Source organism: Limanda limanda, chromosome 2, assembly GCF_963576545.1.
Source record: "Limanda limanda chromosome 2, fLimLim1.1, whole genome shotgun sequence".
Lineage (NCBI taxonomy): Eukaryota > Metazoa > Chordata > Actinopteri > Pleuronectiformes > Pleuronectidae > Limanda > Limanda limanda.
Window position 1 is genome coordinate 8,405,535 of NC_083637.1, and position 20,739 is coordinate 8,426,273.

A 20,739-nucleotide genomic window follows, 5' to 3' on the forward strand; every position below is an offset into this window, starting at 1 on the left:
GAGCAATGTAACACAAAATTAAACTTGAGGATGTATGAACAGTTGTTCATCTGCTTGAAATATGTCTTGAAATAAAAGTTTCTCATCGGAAATGTCCCATTGTTCCCACTCTAATCTACAAGTGCATGAAGTTTGCTCTTTTGTTGGAGGCTTGAGAGCACTGGTGTGTTGTGGCTTATATTTACATTTACCAAATGATAAAGCAATATTTCAGTCAGTGTTTTAGCCATATGAGAGAAAAGACTAGAACAGTAAAATAGAATAGTGTGAATCACGTCTCCTAACCCGAGTTGACCTTCAAATCTCTTGGTGTGTTCAATATGCAAGTATATGTAATTTATGTAACGACATGGTAAAAGCATAAAATCTTCACACTGAGAATCAAGATCCAGGACATTTCTGGCTTTTCTGTGTGAAAGGTGAATCTTCTGTTGAGTCACTCCTCGTTTTTCACACTAAAACATCCTGGAAACAACATCCTGGTCACTGTGGTTAATGCACAAACCCCCAGTGTCAACAGTTCATCAGTAAACTATTTCCACTAATGTATGAAATGAAAAGGAAATTTAATTACCGTCATTAGAAATGACTTTATATCGATCTGAGCTTTTAAAGTGCTTTTGCAGCAACTGTAGACACAGTTTACTCATCTGCCTACGATACCCATAGTGCACCATGGCTGAAGCAAACAAGCAAATAATTACTTAAAAACCTGAAAATATGACACATCTGTATCTGTATGTAGCTTTTGCAATTTTCCTGAGGAACCATTAACACATGAAAATAGAAACAGAAACCTCTCTAACTGCTGAGTTGACTGCAGCTGCCTACAGTTCCCAGAATTCACCTTGTCTACACTACACAGAGGCTCAGAGCTCAGAATTACCAATTTAAAACCAAACTGTTGATACGCCACTTGAAACTCAATGAAACCTGTTCGTAGTTTCAAATCAATCAGAGACAACTAATTGAAAAGTTCCTTGGAAACAGTAGGTTTAACATCGGCATCACCACGACAACCGAGAAGACTGAACCTGCTGAGGAAGATCTCTGGATCTGATGAAAAGCTCCGGACCAGCGGGACCTGGAGCTGAGATGTTCTGTGATGTGCAGACGTGAGATGCAGCTCATTCTCTCCAAACATCAGGTTTTGGTCACATAGCATCTTTAATACCACCATTATAATAATTAGGATATCAAAAGTATCGAGTATACATACATCATTTGCATTGCGGTACACAAATCTGAGCTGATTTATGTTTTTATATCTGTCATTCGTTGTTCTCAGGATCAACTGTTATTGTCTGGACATTTGTGCTGATACATTGAATCGTCCTGAAGAACTCGACGCTATTTCAGGAAGGAGAACATTTAATTGGACATGTATTGTTAAGTAATATAAAAAGTTTTTTTGATATTTCCAAATGTAACTTGAATCCTATAGTCTACTACTTTCCAATACCAATAATCAAGAATCTTGATATAAGCCAAACTAGAGTCCATGTCACCAAACTCAAAGTACTCCAGGCAGGTGTCCTCACCCGCTGTGGTCTCGATATCCTGTCGTTTTTCGTCTCTTTTTTTTGCAGTTAAAGTTCTTGAAGCTGTGGGAACAGTCTCTTGAAGCCATGCCTGTTTTTGTAACAGTCCCAGTAAATGGATTCTCAGGAGTCTGAAGATGTGTGTGTGTGTGTGTGTGAGAGAGAGCATGAGTGCGTGTTTTTTGTTTTTTCTTCAATGTGTATGCTCGTGTGTGTGTGTCGGTTGAGGACAGCGAGGGTCAGAATGGTGAAACCCCCCTCCCCTCCCTCGCTCCCTCACTCCTCCACCACCTCCCCAGGTCTGAGTCGGCGCTGCCCGTCAGACACTGGTGATGGAGGCCAGGCAGTTCGACGGCTTCTGGAGTTTCTCAGGCTGCGTGGTGGGAGGCTCTGGGATGGCGCGAAAGCTGAATGGCAGTCCGATACCACTGGTGCCGATGTGGCCGGGGCTCAGTGCCGGATTCTGCCGTCTATTGCTTTCCACGATGCTGGATGTGTTGGATGCAAGGCTTTCGCGTGTCCTGCACGACAGAGATGAAATAAAGGTTTTTAAAACACACCATGAATTAATAATAATAATAGCCTCTGAAATTCGGGAAATCAAGAGCAGTATAGTGGAGCTTGGCAGGAAAGAAAAAAAAAACACTCAAATGCATTAAAATGATGTTAAAGCAGATTTTGCCAAAGCAAAGAACTTTTACTAAGATTAATAAAACGCTTTTAAAAGGAAACTAGATAACAGCACCTTCAGTACCATGGAATTGTCACTTGGTGGCAGCATAAACAGCATATGAACACAAACAGTGACATATTTACACATCCAGCAGCTTCAGAGCAGCTTTTTCATTCATTTGTCACAACTAGGGTTGCAAAATTCCGGGAATATTCAAACTTGGAAACTTTCCATGGGAATTAATGGGAATTAACGGGAATTAACGGGAATATACGGGAATTAACAGGAATAAACTGGAAATGTTGTAGGTAATTTATACTAACTGTATTTACCTTGTCATATAGACATAAATATAAACATTTTGTTTTGTCATAGGCTGAATTGAGCCCTGAGGAAACTTTGGGCACTTGACTATATGCTTCTGCATCTTTGTGTCATTCTTAACATAGGTCTTTGCACAGTATTTGCTAATGTACACAGTCTTTCCTTCTACATTGGATGGGGTGAAATGTCTCCACACATGATACTGACGTGGCATTGTTCTGTAGAATAAGATGAGAAAAAAGTTTGTAAAAAAACACTAATGCAATGCCAGAGATATAAATAGTTAGCCAAACAATTACAGAATCGTCTGTAAAAATATTTTACAATTGATGGATAAATGAATGGAAATAGGCTAGATGAACAGATGAACAATCCTCAATCAGCATGCTAATATATTTTCCCCAGTGATATCATCGAAACTTACCTGACTAGTCCTGCACACTACAGCAGGCCTCAACAGCCCTGCTGTAGAGTGAAGCATGCTGGGAGTTATCTCTGCATGTGATGGACGAATGCAGTGGAGGGTTGAAATTGAACGTGCAGTGTGTGCTGCATTCCATACATCTTTAAAATAGTGTTTTGAATGATGTTTTTATTGCTTATCGTTTAATTTTTTTTCAAAATTCCCAAAATTCCCGAACTTAACTTCCCATGGAAAGTTTCCGGAAATTTACCGGAAACTTTCCGCCCCTTTGCAACCCTAGTCACAACTCAAGTAACTTCTTATCTTTCTGTTCCAGAGCGGATAACAGATTTGATGTCGTTACCTCCACCACGGACGCTACGTTTACCCCCCCGTCCGTTTCTTTGTTTGTTTGTTGACAGGATTAAAAAACTACAGAATGGATTCCATGAAACGATGTGGCTCAGGGAAGAACCCATTGAATTTGCTGCAGATTCGGAATTGTTTCAACATTGTCTTTAACATGTGAGATGATGAGATGATGAGGCCATTTTCCAAACTTTGTCCTTGATTTCTCAGAGAATAATTCATGAATCTTGATTAAAATAGGTCCTGCATGTTAAGTTGACTGATATCTATGAGCAATTTGATGCCGATCCAAATTAAAATCTGTATCTATTGAATTTAAATGTGGCTGTTGGACCATGGGGGGGGGGCAGAACTGCACTCTCCTCTGGTCACTTAATTGTTTGGCTGCAGATTTATTGTTTTGCATCAGGAATGTGACGTTGATGCAAGATCTTTTTAAGGCTTTAATCTTTGTAATAAAAGTAGAATCTGTGAATCAGATTGTGACGATTAGCACAGTTAAATTTACAGTCTAGGTTCTGATCTTTCGAAAGTGGTGCAGTGGAGTGTGAGCATAAAACTGCTGCACAGCATTTACTGAAAACAAGAAACTGGAAGTGGAGACGTGAGGTGGAGTTCGCTTGTCAGAACTATTATTGGACTGTGGTTTAAGGATGAAACTGGTACCTCTATGGAAAGAGAAGAGTGGACAGGAAGTGGACAGGAAACATGGGAGGAGGTGGTGACATGTAAAATGGTCCCCGGGTGGAGTTGAACCGTGGACGTTTGGATATTGTTATTTCAGGACATGTTTTCTCACCAGAGATTCACCTGCTTTTTATGTGATTAAATAGAACTGGAAAAAGCCTTTAAAAGACGCTCTTCAAAAAAACCATGATATCCAGAGTAAAACTGCTTATTCAGTGTTCAAATCTAAAATATGTAACATAAGACATCAGGACAGGTTGATAATAATAATAATAAAACTCAAAAAAACATGGCTCCTGCACTTTGAAAGGACAAAGGAAAATGAAAAAATACACAAGATACAGGTTAAAAGAAAACAATCCATTGAAACAACTACATTAATACGGTTAATTAAAGATATATGAGGAAGATAAGAAAGAAGAATAAAAAGCTCCAAATATTTTTTAAAAGAAAATGGGCACAGACAAAAGTTTTATGATTTGTGGATTTAAACTGATTAAAAAAATTGATTTATGTAATCATGACCTGAATTGGACTGTATATACACAAATCTGCCTCGTTATCCTCCTTTGGGAGCATCAGCAGCCACAGTGAAGACACTTTCAGCTCAATAGGTGGATAAAATATGAAATTGATTATTTAGCCCCGACACACGTGTGTGAGAAAATACCTGGTCCGACAGCAAAATTTATAACTGATCTATTTAAAACACACCACAAGTTGCCGTTTTATGTGATTCACAGGTGATTTCTCTCCGTTCGTACCTGGGGGAGTTGAATCCACTGTCCACCGTGACGCTGCTGCTGTCCATGCTGTCCAGACGGGCAGAGTGGGCCGACTTCTGAATGCTGCTGTTCTCCGTCTCCTTGGGGCTGAGTAAGGTCAGATTGGTCTCCAGTTTCCGCTGCAGGTCGTGGTCCTTCTCCCGCTCCAGGAGCCACTGCATGGTTCCCTCCCCGACGCCGCCGCCGCCACCGCCGTTCCCACCCCCTTCCCCGTGGTCCTTGTTGTCCTCCGTCGTCGCCAACTCTTTGTGCGAGTCCTCCTCTGCCTCTTCCTCTTCCTCGTCGTCCGATACATTATAATAGTCAAAGGAGGCGGAGGGGACGATTGGCTCTAAGCAGCCCTGTAAAACTGCGGGTGACGCGGAGGAAGTGGCTGAATTGGAAGGCTGCTGGGGCTCAGGATTGTCTAGGGCCTCTGTTGATTTGGCATGTGAGGCTTTCCGCAATGTGCCGGACTTGGTGTAGCTGCTGTCCACGTAGCCTGTGGACAAGGCATTGTGTGGAGGTTTGAACAAAGTGTCCTTGCTGAAGATCTCCTTCCTCTTGATTACCATGCTGCCTCCTCCCCCTCCCGGGTCCACGTTGTGTTGGTGTGGCGTCAAACGGGCATTTTGCACAGGCTCCGGCGTCTGGCTCGGCGTCAGTCGCACCGAGCCGTTCTGTCCTTTCGCTGCCGACAAGTCCTCTTTGTACTCCATCGTGTGAGGAGAGGTGAGGTGAGGCGTTTGGCGGTCAGCCGGAGAGCCCTTGCGGATTCCCCCTGATGAGGTTAATGTGTCATATTCTGATTTTGCCTGAGGCGAAGGGGCAGTTAGGATTGTTTCGTTTGACGTATTGCACTGGAAGTACTCATCTGTTGAGGGCTTAGGAGAAAGTCCCATTAGCTCATTGTACGTAGGCAAGCTGTCTCTGCTTTTGTTCCTTTCTATTGTACTCCGAATCCTTGACTCGTCCAAACTCCCCTTCCCCATATCAGGCACATTAAAGTCAGAGTGGAACTTAGCAGCAGAGAACATGATCCTTGAGTAGTGGGAGGACTTCTGTGTGGCGCGCAGGGTGCCATCATCAGTGTAGTAGTGACTACGCTCCTCCAGACTGGGGTCGAAGTCTTCAGGCGCACCCAGCGACAGGCCCTTGAGGGAGTTGTCCATTGACCGAGATCGCTCTTTAGCCTGATCGGACCTGTCGTGACGAGACTTCCTGTCCTGATTGTGACTGTGACTTCTCTGCACCCTGGACTGGCACGTCCCGCGCGACGGTTCGGGGAAGGGCATCTCCGTCCGTCTCTTGGCCAGCTCCCCAGACACGTCCCACTCGGGGGTAACAGGGCAGGACGATTCAGTGATGTTGGGGTTGCTGTGGACCAGGTACGTTGCGCCGCCGCTCCGCCTGCGCTCCAACGTGTACATGGCCTCCCGAGGCGAGCGGACCAGCGAGTGGCTGAAGAAGCGATAATCTCTTTCCATGAACACAAGGTCCCAGTTTGAACCCTCCGACGGGTCGCCCCTAGAGGTCCGTGGTTTGCTATGAGAGCGAGACTTACCGTGTGGCGCCCTCCGGTGGCCCCTCCCTCTCCTGCTGCGCGCACTGTGCTGGGCCGACGACCCCACCTTGTTCTTCTGCGTGCGCTCTTCCTCCAGCCTCTTCATCACGGCCGTGTGCCTTGCCACATTCTCCACCGATAGGTCGGGGTTGATTCGGCGTATAATCTCTATCTCCACCTCGCGGGGAATGGGCGTGGTTGGCACTTCCTCGTCACGAAGAGGCCACTCCTCCGGGGGGAACTGGGCCGAGAAGGTGGCCAGCTGCCGCATTTTGTCCTTCTTGAAACTCAGTCTGAAGAGTCTGAGTCCGAACCTCTTGGATTGCTTCTCGCCACTTCCGCTGCCACCACTTCCTTCTTTCTTTTTGGTCAGAGTGTCAGTTTTATAAGCGAAAGAAGTGATGCTTTTGCTCTTGTCGGCCGGCTCTTGAGTTGGCGTTTTCTGCTGCACAGGAGGGGAGGGGAGAGGCGGGTGGGGGTACGAAGGCGGTTCTCCCCGGTGCTCCTTGGCCGTGGTGCTCGGTTGAGGTTCCCCGCCGCCGCCGCCGCCGTGGTCCTTGGGCGGCTTACTTTGATACGAATCTCCCCTGTGCTCCTTCGGTGACTTGCTCTGGAGCGCAGAGGCGTGAAGTCGGGCGGGCTCGTCGCGGTACGAGTTGTACGAGTCACCGTGGCTCTTCCGAGGAGGCCTCTCTCTCAGGTGAGTGGATGGCGTGACGTTGCCGGACGGAGGCGAGGTGCACTGCTGAGGTTGCTGCTGCTGCTGCTGCTGCTGCTGCTGCTGCTGCGGTTGGCGCTCTTGCAGCCGATCGTCCAGGTGATACCACTTGTTGTTGGTCCTGATGAGGGAGGGGGTGATAAAGTAGGTCTGGGGAGTGACGATGAAGTAGCCCTCTGGAGTTGGGTAGATCTTCCGCTCTCGCACCAGCATGTTCAGGGTATGTCGCAGAACCTCAGAGCTGGGTGTAGGCACGCCTGCAGGACACACACACATTCACACACAGTTTTATAAACTTATCTTAAGACAGTGAGATTTATATTATAACAGTTTCATTACAGGCAGTTTTGCTGATCCTCAAAAAAACATTTCAAAAGGATTGAAAGAAAAAGTCATCAACAATCTTTTGTGGGTTCAAATCTGAAAAAAGTCATTTTATTTTAACAAAAAATAATGAATGTTTGGTTATTTGAAGTAAATAAGACCTGGTGGAGAATATATAAATTATGACAGACTTTATTTCAGCGTGAGAGAGGGTGAAGTAAGGAATTCCCTGATTCTTCCAGGTTATTATTGGATTATAACTTCTAGTATGAGTTACTATAATGTGAATAAGAAGCTTTTGGCAGATTATTGAAAGATCATTAGAGATTTAACAGATCAAAGTATAAATAACCTGACAAATCAGATCTTTCATGGAAATAGAGGTGAAATCCTTCTGATGAGCAGCTTTTATGTTGTATTGTTTAACATCAAAAAAACAAAGTCCCTGTCACATTTCCTCTGACTAACAAAGGAGAAAACTGTATGATGGTATCACAAACTGTATAAATGCATAAACACATATTCTATTCCAATATTTTAATTGAAGCCAAACGATGCCAACCCTGATTACAATTTCCAAAACAAAGCTGCCACGTTTTTATTGATGCACCTGCATTGACATATTCTAGATATCTCATGCTACCTTCTTTCCGAAAGACATGTTTCAGGGACATCTGTATAAAAGGTAAATTAGTGCCTTCTTTCTCACTCATATCATAATTTAAAGTAAACTTCAGTTTGTTAAAACATGACTCGTCTGTGCCATCATGACACAGATAAAACACATTGGTGAGGATCTTATTAAAAGCTGTTTAGTGAATTTCTTCTCTTTAAATTGTCCTTTAAATTGTTTTATAATCCACTGGAAGATTATTATCAGATCTATTTTGTGCATATTTTACAACATCAGTCGGTTTTTCCTTCTCTCTGATTGACCTCTACCTCAGCTCACACGCACCCAAACTACCATGTGTGTTTGTTTATCTACGATTACACTGACATCAGGACATGATCTGAGATTTCATCCATGTTGGAATAGATAAACCAATCGGTCCAGTTTCAGACGTAGTGTACGTCCTGTAAATTAACTCAACACCATTCATAACCAGTCTTGTGAGGCCATGTGTTGCCTGACATTACATCACCCCTGTGTAAGTTTTTTTTCTCCTAGACAGGAATGATGCAACCTATAAGTTCACATTGTGAACATTTTGTTTAATATAGCAACAATTTCAAGACAATAAAAAAAAAGCCCAGATCCTAAAAAAAATAAAGAAAAAAGGAAGAATTCATCTTTGATAGATCTGTGATAACAAAGGTCTGGTGAGGTTTTTAAAAACCCTCAGCTTCTCTATGACAGATAATGTGATTATAATCACTAAAGGACGGTTCTGATAATTGAACAGTTAATGCTGCTCTGGTTGTTTTTGTTTAGTGTAGAAAAACTGATAAAGGTCTGGATCATCCACGTAGAGAATCATAAAGATTTGTATCAAAGTCAATGTTGCATAAATCCACGTTTATATGTCAATTGCGAAGAAAATTAACAACAGAATGGAATTTAAAGTCAGAAAATCTCAGAGGACGATCAGACAGTGAGTCACAGATGTTCACTGTGTTTTAGTACATTTTGTTTGTTTCACCAACATTGTTTTAAGGATTCAACATCTCATCATTCAGGGCTTCAATCCATTAATCGTTTGTCTTATAAATGTCAAAAATCTCTGATTGTTTCATTCAACCAACAGTTTAACACGTAATGAGAGAAGAAAGCAAGAAGCAGCGCTGCTTTTTAAAATAGTTGTTGATCGATTCTTTGATTATTTGACCAATTGTTTGAGCTCTATTCCTCCTGAAACATTGTAATGTTGTTTGTAAGATTAACGCACTAATACATCTCAGTTCCTGATTAATCTCTGAAACAGGAAGTGATGATTACGATTGATCTTGACTTTGCTCTTTGGAGCTGGTCTCTGGTAGATGTGTTTAAAATATAAAAACCTAACTGTGCACATTCTTAGCTTGGAGAATTTAGTAAAGGGGCGACCTATAAGTTCACATTGTGAACATTTTGTTTAATATAGCAACAATTTCAAGACAATAAAAAAAAAGCCCAGATCCTAAAAAACTTAAGAAAAAAGGAAGAATTCATCTTTGTGAGATCTGTGATAACAAAGGTCTGGTGAGGTTTTAAAAAACCCTCAGCTTCTCTATGAGAGATAATGTGATTAGAATCACTAAAGGACGGTTCTGATAATTGAACAGTTAATGCTGTTCTGGTTGTTTTTGTTTAGTGTAGAAAAACTGATAAAGGTTTGGATCATCCACGTAGAGAATCATAAAGATTTGTATCAAAGTCAATGTTGCATAAATCCACGTTTATATGTCAATTGCGAAGAAAATGAACAACAGAATGGAATTTAAAGTCAGAAAATCTTAGAGGACGATCAGACAGTGAGTCACAGATGTTCACTGTGTTTGAGTACATTTGAGTTTGTTTCACCAACATTGTTTTAAGGATTTAACATCTCATCATTCAGGGCTTCAATCCATTAATCGTTTGTCTTATAAATGTCAAAAATCTGTGATTGTTTTATTCAACTAACAGTTTAACACGTAATGAGAGAAGAAAGCAAGAAGCAGCGCTGCTTTTTAAAATAGTTGTTGATCGATTCTTTGATTATTTGACCAATCGTTCGAGCTCTACTCCTCCTGAAACATTCTAATGTTGTTTGTAAGATTAACGCACTAATACATCTCAGTTCCTGATAAATCTCTGAAACAGGAAGTGATGATTACGATTGATCTTGACTCTTTGCTCTTTGGAGCTGGTCTCCAGTAGATGTGTTTAAAATATAAAAACCTAACTGTGCACATTCTTTGCTTGGAGAATTTAGTAAAGGGGCGATTACTAAAAAGCTGGTAAACAAACCAAGTTAAGATACACAACAATAGCTTGTGTTAACTTTATTGAAGAGGGAGAGAGGCTTGTACCTGGGAAGCTGGCAGTGAGGTGCTCCACCAGAGCCTCCTGGTTCACGGGCTTGTGGGCAGAGTTCATAGCAGAGATGGCCAGGCACAAGATCTCCCCCAGCGGGATGAACTGTGACTGGCTGATGGGCGACATGCTGATCGGAGACACGTCACCTGCAGGAGGAGGAGGAGGAGGAGCAGGAGGAGGAGGAGGAGGAGGAGGAGGAGGAGGAGGAGGAGGAGGAGGAGGAGGAGGAGGAGCAGGAGGAGGAGGAGGAGGAGGAGGAGAACTGTTAGATCATGAATGAACAGCAGGTGCAGCGTGTGAAGCTATGATGTAATGGTCAAACAGCAGCAGTTTGCACGCCGCCTGGCTCCACCCCTCCTCCCCCTGCTTCCTTAGCCTCTCGTTTCCTCCCGTTTCTCGTAGGTTAGCAAAACAAGGCAGCAGCTGCTGCAGCAGCCGTAGTGTGAGATCACCTGAATCCCCCCCCACCCCCCCCCCCCACTCACGTGATCTCATCTGACAAACGGGAGAGAACGGAGTCAGGAGTGTTTGAAATGAAACGGAATACGAGCGACTTTGGCTCCGTGCTCTCGGAGCTTACACGCAGAAATGCTCTGTAGCCTTTGTTGAATTAAGCTGGCTTTGCTGTCAGCAGTAGTGAGAAGTGAGATCATCCTACAACCAGCCGGCCCGGCTTCCAGCGCCTGTGAGAGGAAACATCTGCCCCACTGAAAGGTTGTGAGGCAGCGCACCGAATCCAGCGCTGCAGCATCTGTGCAGCAGTCACCCTCTCCCTCTCCTTTGACCTAAATCTGGTGATCGGCAGAGAACCACACAGCACCGAGCACACACTCCCCACTACCTGTCTTCCACGGCTTGATTTGCATCTGTCAGTGATTCTAATTGCTGGTGTCTTGTAGGATACAGCAGCCGTTGAACGTGATGCCTGTGAGAGATGTGTTGTCCGTCGGTGCTGCCGGGCCCTGTCACCTGTGCTGCGTGCTGAGGGCCCGGCCTCCTCACCGCTCGCAGCTGAATGCTCGGCTAAGCAACACGATGACGTTATCTCTGCTTAGTATCACAGCCGTTTAAGCTTCATGTGGCTTTACAAGGCTTTGCTTGGTTCCTGGTAAACATGAAAAAAAAAGCTAAATCTGCCAGCGCATCGGTAGAGGAAGAAAATACGACTACTACCCCGTACTATGTTTGTCTTTCTGGAGCGTACACATCTCCATGGAGTGGAGGGATGGGGTTGCAGTGGAACCATGAAGCAAGGAAGACGGTATACGTGTAATAAAATGGACCATTCGTGAAATGAGACCCTTTTTTTGCAATCTCAACAAAGCACAAACATGACAAATGAGGTACTACCGGCCTTTCGGGAATTCGGGAAAACATGACAAATCGCACAAAAAGGTGTAGATGGTAGAAGTGGAACATGCGTGAACAAGTTGGGGTTTTCTGGGGTGACGCGGGTCGATGGAGGAACACGTGTCCTTGGATCAGAGGGATCAGTGAATATCGTCCGACTCCGAACTCCTGCCCTTTGACCCCCAGGAAATCAAAGCGGGTTGTATTGCGTGGCGAGGGGCGGAGCCTGTCCTGGTGGGTGGGTGGGCGTGTCTGACTCACCTGGCACACGATAGCTCGGCGGGGACGGAGAGAAGTGAGGAGGAGGAGGGGGAGGAAGATGCTGCTTCTGCACACGGATGTCTTTCTCCGCCAGCTCCGAGCTGGGCCAGGCCCGGCGCACATTGCTGCTGCGGGTCTTCTTCATCGTGACCCCCTTTTTACCCTGGGGGGGGTGGTGGGGTGTATAGGGAGGAGGGAGGTGGGGAGGGGAAGGGGAGGGGGTGGGTGTGCAGGGGGAGGTCGACCCACCTCAGGCTCAGTGCCTCCCCCGCATCAGTAAGAACGTCCCCGGTAGAGAGATCACACACCGGACATGGCAGGAGGAACCCGGGGTGCACCTTCAGGCACGCACCTGCACACTGCGGGCGGTGGTCCTCGGCTGCTGCTGCTGGGCTCTTCTTCTTCTTCTCCCAGGCTGATCTGCGGCGGAGGAGCAGGAGCAGGAGGAGGTGGTGGAGGAGGAGGTGAAGGAGGAGGAGGAGGTGGAGGTGACTGCGCCAGGCATCACCCTTTCATCGGCATCAGTCCCAGCCACCATTTGTAGCATCCCCATTTGCATGCGTAGGGAGGCACATTACGTAGCCGCTCTGATGTGGGAGGAGGGAGCAGGAGAGAGGAGGAGGAGGAGGAGGTGGAGGAGGTGGTGGTGGGGGGGCAGCAGGGGTAGAGATGAGGGAAATGGGGCATTGGGAGTGAAGGAGGACGGCGAGGGGGGAGATCCACTTGTTCCCTTTATGAGTGGAAAGCAGCAGGAGGGAGGAGGAGGAGGAATGGCGGGAGGAAGAGGAGGAGGAGGAGGGGGGATGGACGGATGGTCAAAGATGTAAAAAAAGGCCCCAGTCCTCCTCGACAATAGCTCAGTTCACCACAGGAGAGCTCGGCCCCGATTCCCCGGGAAAAAGAAAAAGAGAGAAAGAAAGAAAGAAATATACAAAAGATCCCGTTTGTTGGTAGAAAAAAAAAAAAAGAGAAGAAGAAGAAGAAATCACAGATCCATCCGCCCGCCGCCTCGTGTGCGGAGGAACATCCGGAGAACAGCGAGCTCCGGAGCGTTCTTCACCTCCATCTTTATCCGATCTCTCTCTCTCTCTACACGCAAGACCCCATCGTCCCTTTCGACAACAGCACGCCAGGAGAGGAGGGGTGGGGGGGAGGAGGAGGAGAGGGAGGAGGAGGAGGAGGAAAAAATGGAGAGAGAGAGCGTAGAAAAATAAAAGAAATAAATAAATTCAAGAAGAGATATCCACCGTTTCCCGCGATCCGACGGACGCAGCTCCCGCGCCGATCGCCGTAGCATCCATTCATTAACACAGAGGGGGGGGCTGCTGGTGGTGGTGGGGGGGGGGCGAGGAGCGAGGGACGAGAGAGAGGGGGGGGTGCAAACTCCTCTTTCTCAACGCTAATGCTGCAGCTGCTCCCCAGCACCTCCAGGATAGGGTGTGTGTGAGTATGTGTGTGTGTAAGAGAGAGAGAGAGAGAGAGAGTGTGTGTATGCGCGCTCCCGCCTGCTGCGCGCGATCCTGCGTGAGCATGCATGCGTCTGTGTCTGGGTGATTGAGGCTGGGGGGGGGTTGGTGGTGGGGGGTGAGAGAGAGAGAGATCGAGGACATGCATAAGGCAGAGAGAGGAGAGCAGATATCAGCTCTCTCACACACACACACTTATACACACACACATACACAAACACACACACTTACACACTTACACACACAAACACACACACACATACACACACTCTCTCTCTCTCACTCACACACACAAGCAGACACACACATTTGGATAAATAATACAAATCCAGCCCTGAATGGATTGTTCGTGGAAGAGGTCTGAGTCCTAAATCTCCCTCCTCACCCCCCCTCACCCCTCCTCACCCCTCCTCACCACTCCTCACCCCCCCTCACCCCTCCTCACCCCCCCCTCCTCCCCCCCTCAGAACCGGCCTCCTTCCTCCTTTGTGTGTGTCTCACCTGACACACAAACTATAAAGCCACACTCCGAGGGGGAACCCGTGTATGAAACTGTGTGCTTCCCTCCATCACCAGTGCTCCCCCCCCCCCCCCCCCCCCCTCAGGCTGATTCCCAGTAACTTCACTGTGGGGTGGACGGACGGCGGCTCTGAACTCCCAGTAGTCCCCCCCCCCTCTCGGCCCCCCACCACCCCCCCTAAAAGAAGCATCCCCCTGAACGGTGTCCGGAGTGGCGGCCTCCTGCTGACTCACATGTGTGTGGAGTGTGAATGGACGGAGGCAGGGACGGAATAATGGGGCAAAGTGAGAGGGCAGGACGGGGGCACGGGAGGAGGAGGAGGAGGGTGAGGGGGCCACGGTGTCACAACCAATCTGCTCCAGTTCACTGATACCAAAGAGAAAGAGAGAGGAGGGAGGGAGAGAGAGAGAGCGACACCAGCGCCGGCCATTTTATTTCTCAGTAGTGCTGCAACATCCTTTGTTGCCATGACGACGCAAGCCGATGATCTCATAGCCATTACCTTTTCCGAGTGCCCGTTTCCCCCCTTAAAGAGCCCGCTGCCGGGGGGGACGGGAGAGAGCAGGCAGACGCCACGAGGACGAGAGGACGGACGGAGACACCCGACGCCTCTCGCCACACGCTGCGTTAGAATACAAGTACGCCAACGGGGGGGTTGGGGTGGGGGGGGGGGGGTTGGCGTCCTGATAGTGGAGAGGCTTCCACAGATACACGTGCAGCATGTAGGCCATCGATGTACAGGGACCACGGCTCAGTCTTTGCTGCTTGAAAAGTCCTGGTTTGCGTTGAATCTGAGGCATTTAGAGAGCAGATATATACGATTAGCTTCTTCATTGAGTAAACAATCGGCAGAAAATGAATCAGCAAGAATTTAAATTATTGATTGAGCGTTTCAGTCATTTTCCATTCACTGGTTTCACCTTCTCAAATGAGCAAATCCGCAGCTTCTCCTTGACACACGTGGAAGTGAATGAAATGTCTTGAGTTTTTTTAAACTGTCATCGCTGTCGGGACCTTTAGCTTCGATTTTGCACTATAATCTTTAACGTTCATTGATTATGTGAGACAAATATCCAGCAATTAACCTGATGCTAAATATCATTTGTATACGTTGTAGCCCTGGAGGAGATTAATACGATTTATTATTGATGGTCTCCGCGAGGCTTCGGTTTCCCAAGCGTCACGGTCTTCAGAGTCCGTGACCTAGTTAGGGACGAGACAACGAGTGAGTGGCTGCAGCTCTGTGCTTGGATTCGAGCTAAATGCTAACACGGGCATGCTAACACCTGCTGATGTGTTAGCATGTAGCTGAGGCTAATGGGAACGTCAGTAGTTATAGAAGTATTTTGTGCTTAAACTTGACACTAGAAGAGTCCGAGGACGACTGTAGTTGGTAGGATTCATCCTCAAGGGAAAATTAACGTACAAAATGTAACGGCAGTTCATCTAATCGTGGCTGATCCGTCAACTAGCATCCGCACTGTCATTCTACTAGCTTACAATCTTTTGATGATACAAATACCAACGTGTTAGCATGCTAACGTCTGCTAATTGGCATACAGTGCCATCCCACTAGCTGACACTGATGATACAAAAACAACTTTGTGTTGTCTTTGTGTTGTGTTCAAGAAATGTCTTTAATATTATGACGTAGCCTATGAATTCAGGTTGATATTACCCATAGATTTATATATAAAGGCTAGATGTCTCGTTCGACGGAGCCGGACGTCCGCACATGGCGGCCATCTTGCTAGGGGGCAGCTCGCTCACCCATAACATTGTGTTGGTAGTGGTAAATAACCATAACTTGCTCAATTTTCAACCGATTTTTAAACAATCTGGTTTGTTATAAAAGTCAGAGATGTAGTTATGACACTGCATACATTTTTTTTTTTTTAGAAAATAACATAATTATTCATAAGTATGCAGTGTCATATCTACATCTCTGACGTTTATAACAAACCAAACCGTTTAAAAATCGGTTGAAAATTTAGCAAGTTATGGTTATTTACCACTACCAACACAATGTTATGGGTGAGCGAGCTGCCCCCTAGCAAGATGGCCGCCATGTGCGGACGTTCGTCTCCGTTGGCCAGCAACGCAGACGAGACATCTAGTCTTTATATATAAATCTATGGATATTACCGGTCAGAACCTTGGGACTTTCAGAAAAATATGTAGGTAAACCCTGCATCCATCATAAATCTTACATATAATCTATAGAAGTGTTATACTGTGTTTGTTCCAGCTTCTAGGATGGACCAGTCACACCCATATTTTTGTAAATACAGAAACAAATTAATTTCTAAAGTGTGATTTTCGTTTTATATTGTTCCCAATGTTTTTTGTTTTATTCTATTTTGATAGGTATGTGGACCTATACTGGAATAAAGCTGAGTATATGAACATAAGGACATGAGGGTACTAATATCCTGCTGTGTTTGCAGTTAGCCACTATGAGCAGTCCAGCACTAACGGATGTGTGACCTGTAACAACCTCAGCCCACCTCCACTTGCTGCTGGTGGTCTGCCCTCCAGTGGAACATTCCTGAAAACACACCTCTCCAGGCCAGAAGGCCAGACACCGAGTGGAAAGACAAAAGTACAAATACCCACGTGTTAGTATGCTAACGTCTGCTAATTGGCATACAGTGCCATCCCACTAGCTGACATTGATGATACACAAACAACATTGTGTTGTCTTTGCGTTGTGTTCAAGAAATGTCTTTAATATTATGACCTAGCCTATGAATTGAGGTTGATATTACCGGTCAGAACCTTGGGACTTTCAGAAAAATATGTAGGTAAACCCTGCATCCATCATAAATCTTACATATAATCTATAGATGTGTTATACTGTGCTTGTTCCAGCTTCTAGGATGGACCAGTCACACCCATATTTTGTAAACACAGAAACAAATTCATTTCTAAAGTGAGATTTTCGTTTTATATTGTTCCGTGTGTTTTTAGTTTTATTCTATATTGATAGGTATGTGGACCTATACTGGAATAAAGCTGAGTATATGAACATAAGGACATGAGGGTACTACTATCCTGCTGTGTTTGCAGTTAGCCACTATGAGCAGTCCAGCACTAACGGATGTGTGACCTGTAACAACCTCAGCCCACCTCCACTTGCTGCTGGTGGTCTGCCCTCCAGTGGAACATTCCTGAAAACACACCTCTCCAGGCCAGGAGGCCAGACACCGAGCGGAAAGACAAAAGCACAACAAGCCGACTATAACACATCCTGATCTGTCATTGAGATATACGGCAACAAATCTCTCTGCTGTGTCTAACATTTCCCCCGGTTCTCAGCGGGTGGGGGGTGGGGGGGGGCCTCCCTTTCCGTCCAGTGGAGCAGTCAGCTATGGCAGGGAATGCAGTACACAAGTGTTTTCCTGCACAAATGTCCCACTTTTCCTTCCTCGGGAGCACACACTCCTCCCAGTCCTTTGTTTATCGGCTGCCAGCGGATACAAAGTCCCTCAGTTAATCAGATTGAATTGTCAGTATTAAAAACACACACTTTGTTTCCACACAGTTGAAAATCCACAACTTGTGTGTAAATGTATTAATCCAGCTGGTTTTTGTGGGGGGGTCTCGGCCCGGATCTAACATTCTCTGGCGGTTTGGTGGATAATCCCGACGAGGTGAAACTGCAGGTCTTGTGCTGTGGGTGTAAACTACATTTTGACACCACAACTAAGAGAATTATCCACACAACTTCCATGCAGTACTGGTTTTCATGTGTATACTTTTATCAATTCTCAGGGAAATATGAAAATATGAGACTTCTTGATGCTTTAAACTGAACGGAATCCACAGTGATCAGACGGTAACATGTGATTTCAAGGAGGCAAAATGGTTAAAATGTAACTGCCAGTTAAATTCACACAAACTTACTAATAAACTAAAGAGATATTACGCTGCCGATTGTGGTCGCCGCACAGGTGAGTACGACAAACACCTCCTGGCTGGTACACACAATGCAACACAACCACTTTTCAATAGTGGTTCTGATCCAAGCAGATTTCTGAGCTAATTTCTATACAAGGTTATGGGCCTACTTGTGAAAAGACAAAGAAATTTCACACAACAGCATATAAGCTGTGTTGGTTTAGGCATTATAGAGTGTGGTGAGTTATTAGCTATAAGACAAACATTCCAGAGCTTATCGGTGTTTGCTTCAGTAGTGTCCGTGAAGCGACGCCACCTCCTCTGATGGAGCGACACAGAGAAAATCTGCTTCACACCATCACAATCGGTTTTAAGATTCACTTTGCACCATAACAGACCATAAGGAAGAGAAGCTTCTCTGTACATCAGCATCTAGAAGCTCAGAGGAGGACATATGATAATGTGCACAGAGCCATAGAAGAGTTTAGGAGTGTGCACCATGTCCAAACTGTCAAATCCAAAATTTCTGCTTGAGATGAATCAGTTTGAATTATCTATAGACGTGTAACAGTACTTCAAAATACACACGGCAGAATTTCTTGTCTCACCTGTTTGCAGTGCGGTGTGTCGTCAAAACAACACTGACACACAAAAAGGAAACACAATGTCCTTTTTGCTCAGTTTTGGTCTGCGCCAACTCTCATGGGAAGGAACTTCAGCTGCTGAACTCTCTACTGTGTTTACCAGCTCGTCACTAAGAAACAAAAACCGGCTGTTGCTGCCAGAAACCCACGAACAAAAAGAACGATGAGATGTAAGATGCTAAAATGCAGAGTCCAGGGGCGCTGCAGAATCCGGGTATTGTTAATATTAATATATGCATTTTATATAGTATACTTTTACTGCATTTGCTGCATTAAATAACCTAAAACTTTTTCTCTTTCTGCTAAAAAAATCCTAGCAATTTTACTTTTGTCTTTCCCAAATAGGTACTGGCCCTGCCTTTGTTTGAATGCAGTGTGTCAGTCAGCTTCATACAATGATCAATGGACTGAACAAGTAAGTATACAAATATAAGAATCATTCATCTTCATCATCATCATTCCTCCTTTATTAATAGATGATCTAAACCGAAATCATATTGTGAAACAGACATAAATAAGATGATCTATGACATCTGTACGCCTCTTTCACACACTCACACACACACACACACACACACACACACACACACACACACACTGATACAGAAAGTGGTGAGGCCAGTATGATGAGTGCAGCGGTTAAACCTGCTGACAGACTCGGGTCGTCCAAACCTGTACGAGCACATACGATGAATTACAGCCTTGTCAGAAGAGGATGAGTGGGATCGTGGGAATGTGGAACTTGCATCAGAACTCAGATCAAGACCTTGAACAAAGTGGGTGAGATTAAAAGGTTGGATACTGCCTGAACTCCTATAATCACCCACAGACAGGATATTATATAAAAAGAAAACCTCCGGTGGATCTCCAGAATTAACCAACAATTAAAGCATGAGTCAACTAGTAGAAATCTCAAGAAACACAAACTAAATACGTCTGAAGAAGGAGTTGAGATTATCAAACACAACAGCATCGCAGACTATAGGACAGAAAAAGTCAGCATGGATCAAATGTCACCAGCTGAGAACATCCATAGCTGAAAGCTCCACAACAAGCAAGTGAGTGGACCTTGAGCTGTGTGCTTCCTTTTGGTTCAACAATGAGAAACTGTTTTTTAATCAAGGTGAGTGTAAATTATAGTTTTTCCACTTTATATTGCATAAATTTGCATACGGAAATGTTTCCAACGAGGTATCTAGATTTTAAATTTGAAAAAAGCATGCAGTTACTTTATCTATAGTCCATATTGATATTTTTATTTGAGGTATTGGAGGAGAAAAGGTTGGATCTGAGTATCTCTTAGTGACAGATACTGTTTATAAATATCCATATCAAATCTTCATGAGTAAAATGAAAGTCAGAAGCACGATGTTCATGTCACATTATTGTAAAGTTCTTCTTACAGGTCTGTGTTTCTGATGTTTTGGACGTTCTGCAGAAAGTCTATCATTGCACAGGAATAAGAATAAAATATGTAAACCTGAGTGATGCTGTTTTCATTGTTCCTTTCTAGGACTTTTCAAGGTCAGGAATAAGACTTTCAAATTCGATTTCTAATCTCATATTAGTCAAGAGTCAAACCTAAAGCCGGAGACATTATATCTAGAGAATGAGTTCTGCCTGTATCACCAAAACATCTTCCACCATGGCCTCTAAACAAACTTCCTGAACTTTTTCTGTTGTTATTCCCATCCCACACATACCCACCCATGCACTTGATGTCAAAGCCCAGCGGGGGTCTCAGCGTCCTCCTGGTCCAGCCGTTCCTGAGCACCTGCAGATGAACTTCACTGCCTTGCACCAGCAGCACATGTTCCTCCATCCAGCCGAGGAACAGGATCTCAGACAGGGCTCGGGTCAGAGCCTGGTTCCAGAAGTGCTGCATGTTCACGGCCTTGAAGTTGGCGAAGACCTCGTAGCCGGTGCGATGCTGTGAAGTAACAGAGTCCTCCTTATCTTTATTCTCATCTTCATCATCCCTGCAGACCTGAGACAGCACCAGAGCCAGGGAGTGAGGAGCGATCTGCAGGAACTTCTCCATTTACACCCCCCTCCTCATGGATCCTGGTCCTTCAGGAGGACGCAGATGCTTTTATATTTAATCCAAACAATGACCACACACTGATCTGTGGGCCACTTAAGGAACAGAGAACCAGGTCAGAACAAAGTGATCCGAGCTCTGCAGCGCGACGAGTCCAGCGTCAGGTGCAGAGAAGAGAAGAGAGAGAAG

The 20,739-nt window shown here is 45.2% G+C and overlaps 1 protein-coding gene across 2 annotated transcripts; it reads right to left on the minus strand.

Annotated features, from left to right (window-relative positions):
• Window positions 1–1,148: 1,148 nt before the first annotated feature.
• stox2a (storkhead box 2a) lies at window positions 1,149–20,739 on the minus strand. Of its 2 annotated transcripts, none has more exons than XM_061086643.1 (4): window positions 20,217–20,739; window positions 10,362–10,514; window positions 4,762–7,300; window positions 1,149–2,062 (listed from the first exon to the last, which is right to left on the minus strand). In XM_061086643.1, exons 1-4 carry the CDS (start codon window positions 20,548–20,550, stop codon window positions 1,861–1,863), a joined length of 3,228 nt encoding a protein of 1,075 aa, XP_060942626.1. In that variant the 5' UTR covers window positions 20,551–20,739; the 3' UTR covers window positions 1,149–1,860. The 2 variants fall into 2 exon arrangements, with proteins under 2 accessions (XP_060942626.1, XP_060942627.1); XM_061086644.1 differs by lacking the exon at window positions 20,217–20,739 and adding an exon at window positions 11,980–12,124.

What these genes read in the sequence shown, in the direction of transcription:
- stox2a (XM_061086643.1), bottom strand. Translation starts at nt 20,550, where the DNA reads ATGGAGAAGTTCCTGCAGATCGCTCCTCACTCCCTGGCTCTGGTGCTG. An exon ending in CCTCACTGCCAGCTTCCCAG is followed by an intron (nt 7,301 to 10,361) that starts GTACAAGCCTCT and finishes TGTGTCCTGCAG; the next exon opens with GCGTGCCTACACCCAGCTCT. An exon ending in AGTGGATTCAACTCCCCCAG is followed by an intron (nt 2,063 to 4,761) that starts GTACGAACGGAG and finishes TCTGTCGTGCAG; the next exon opens with GACACGCGAAAGCCTTGCAT.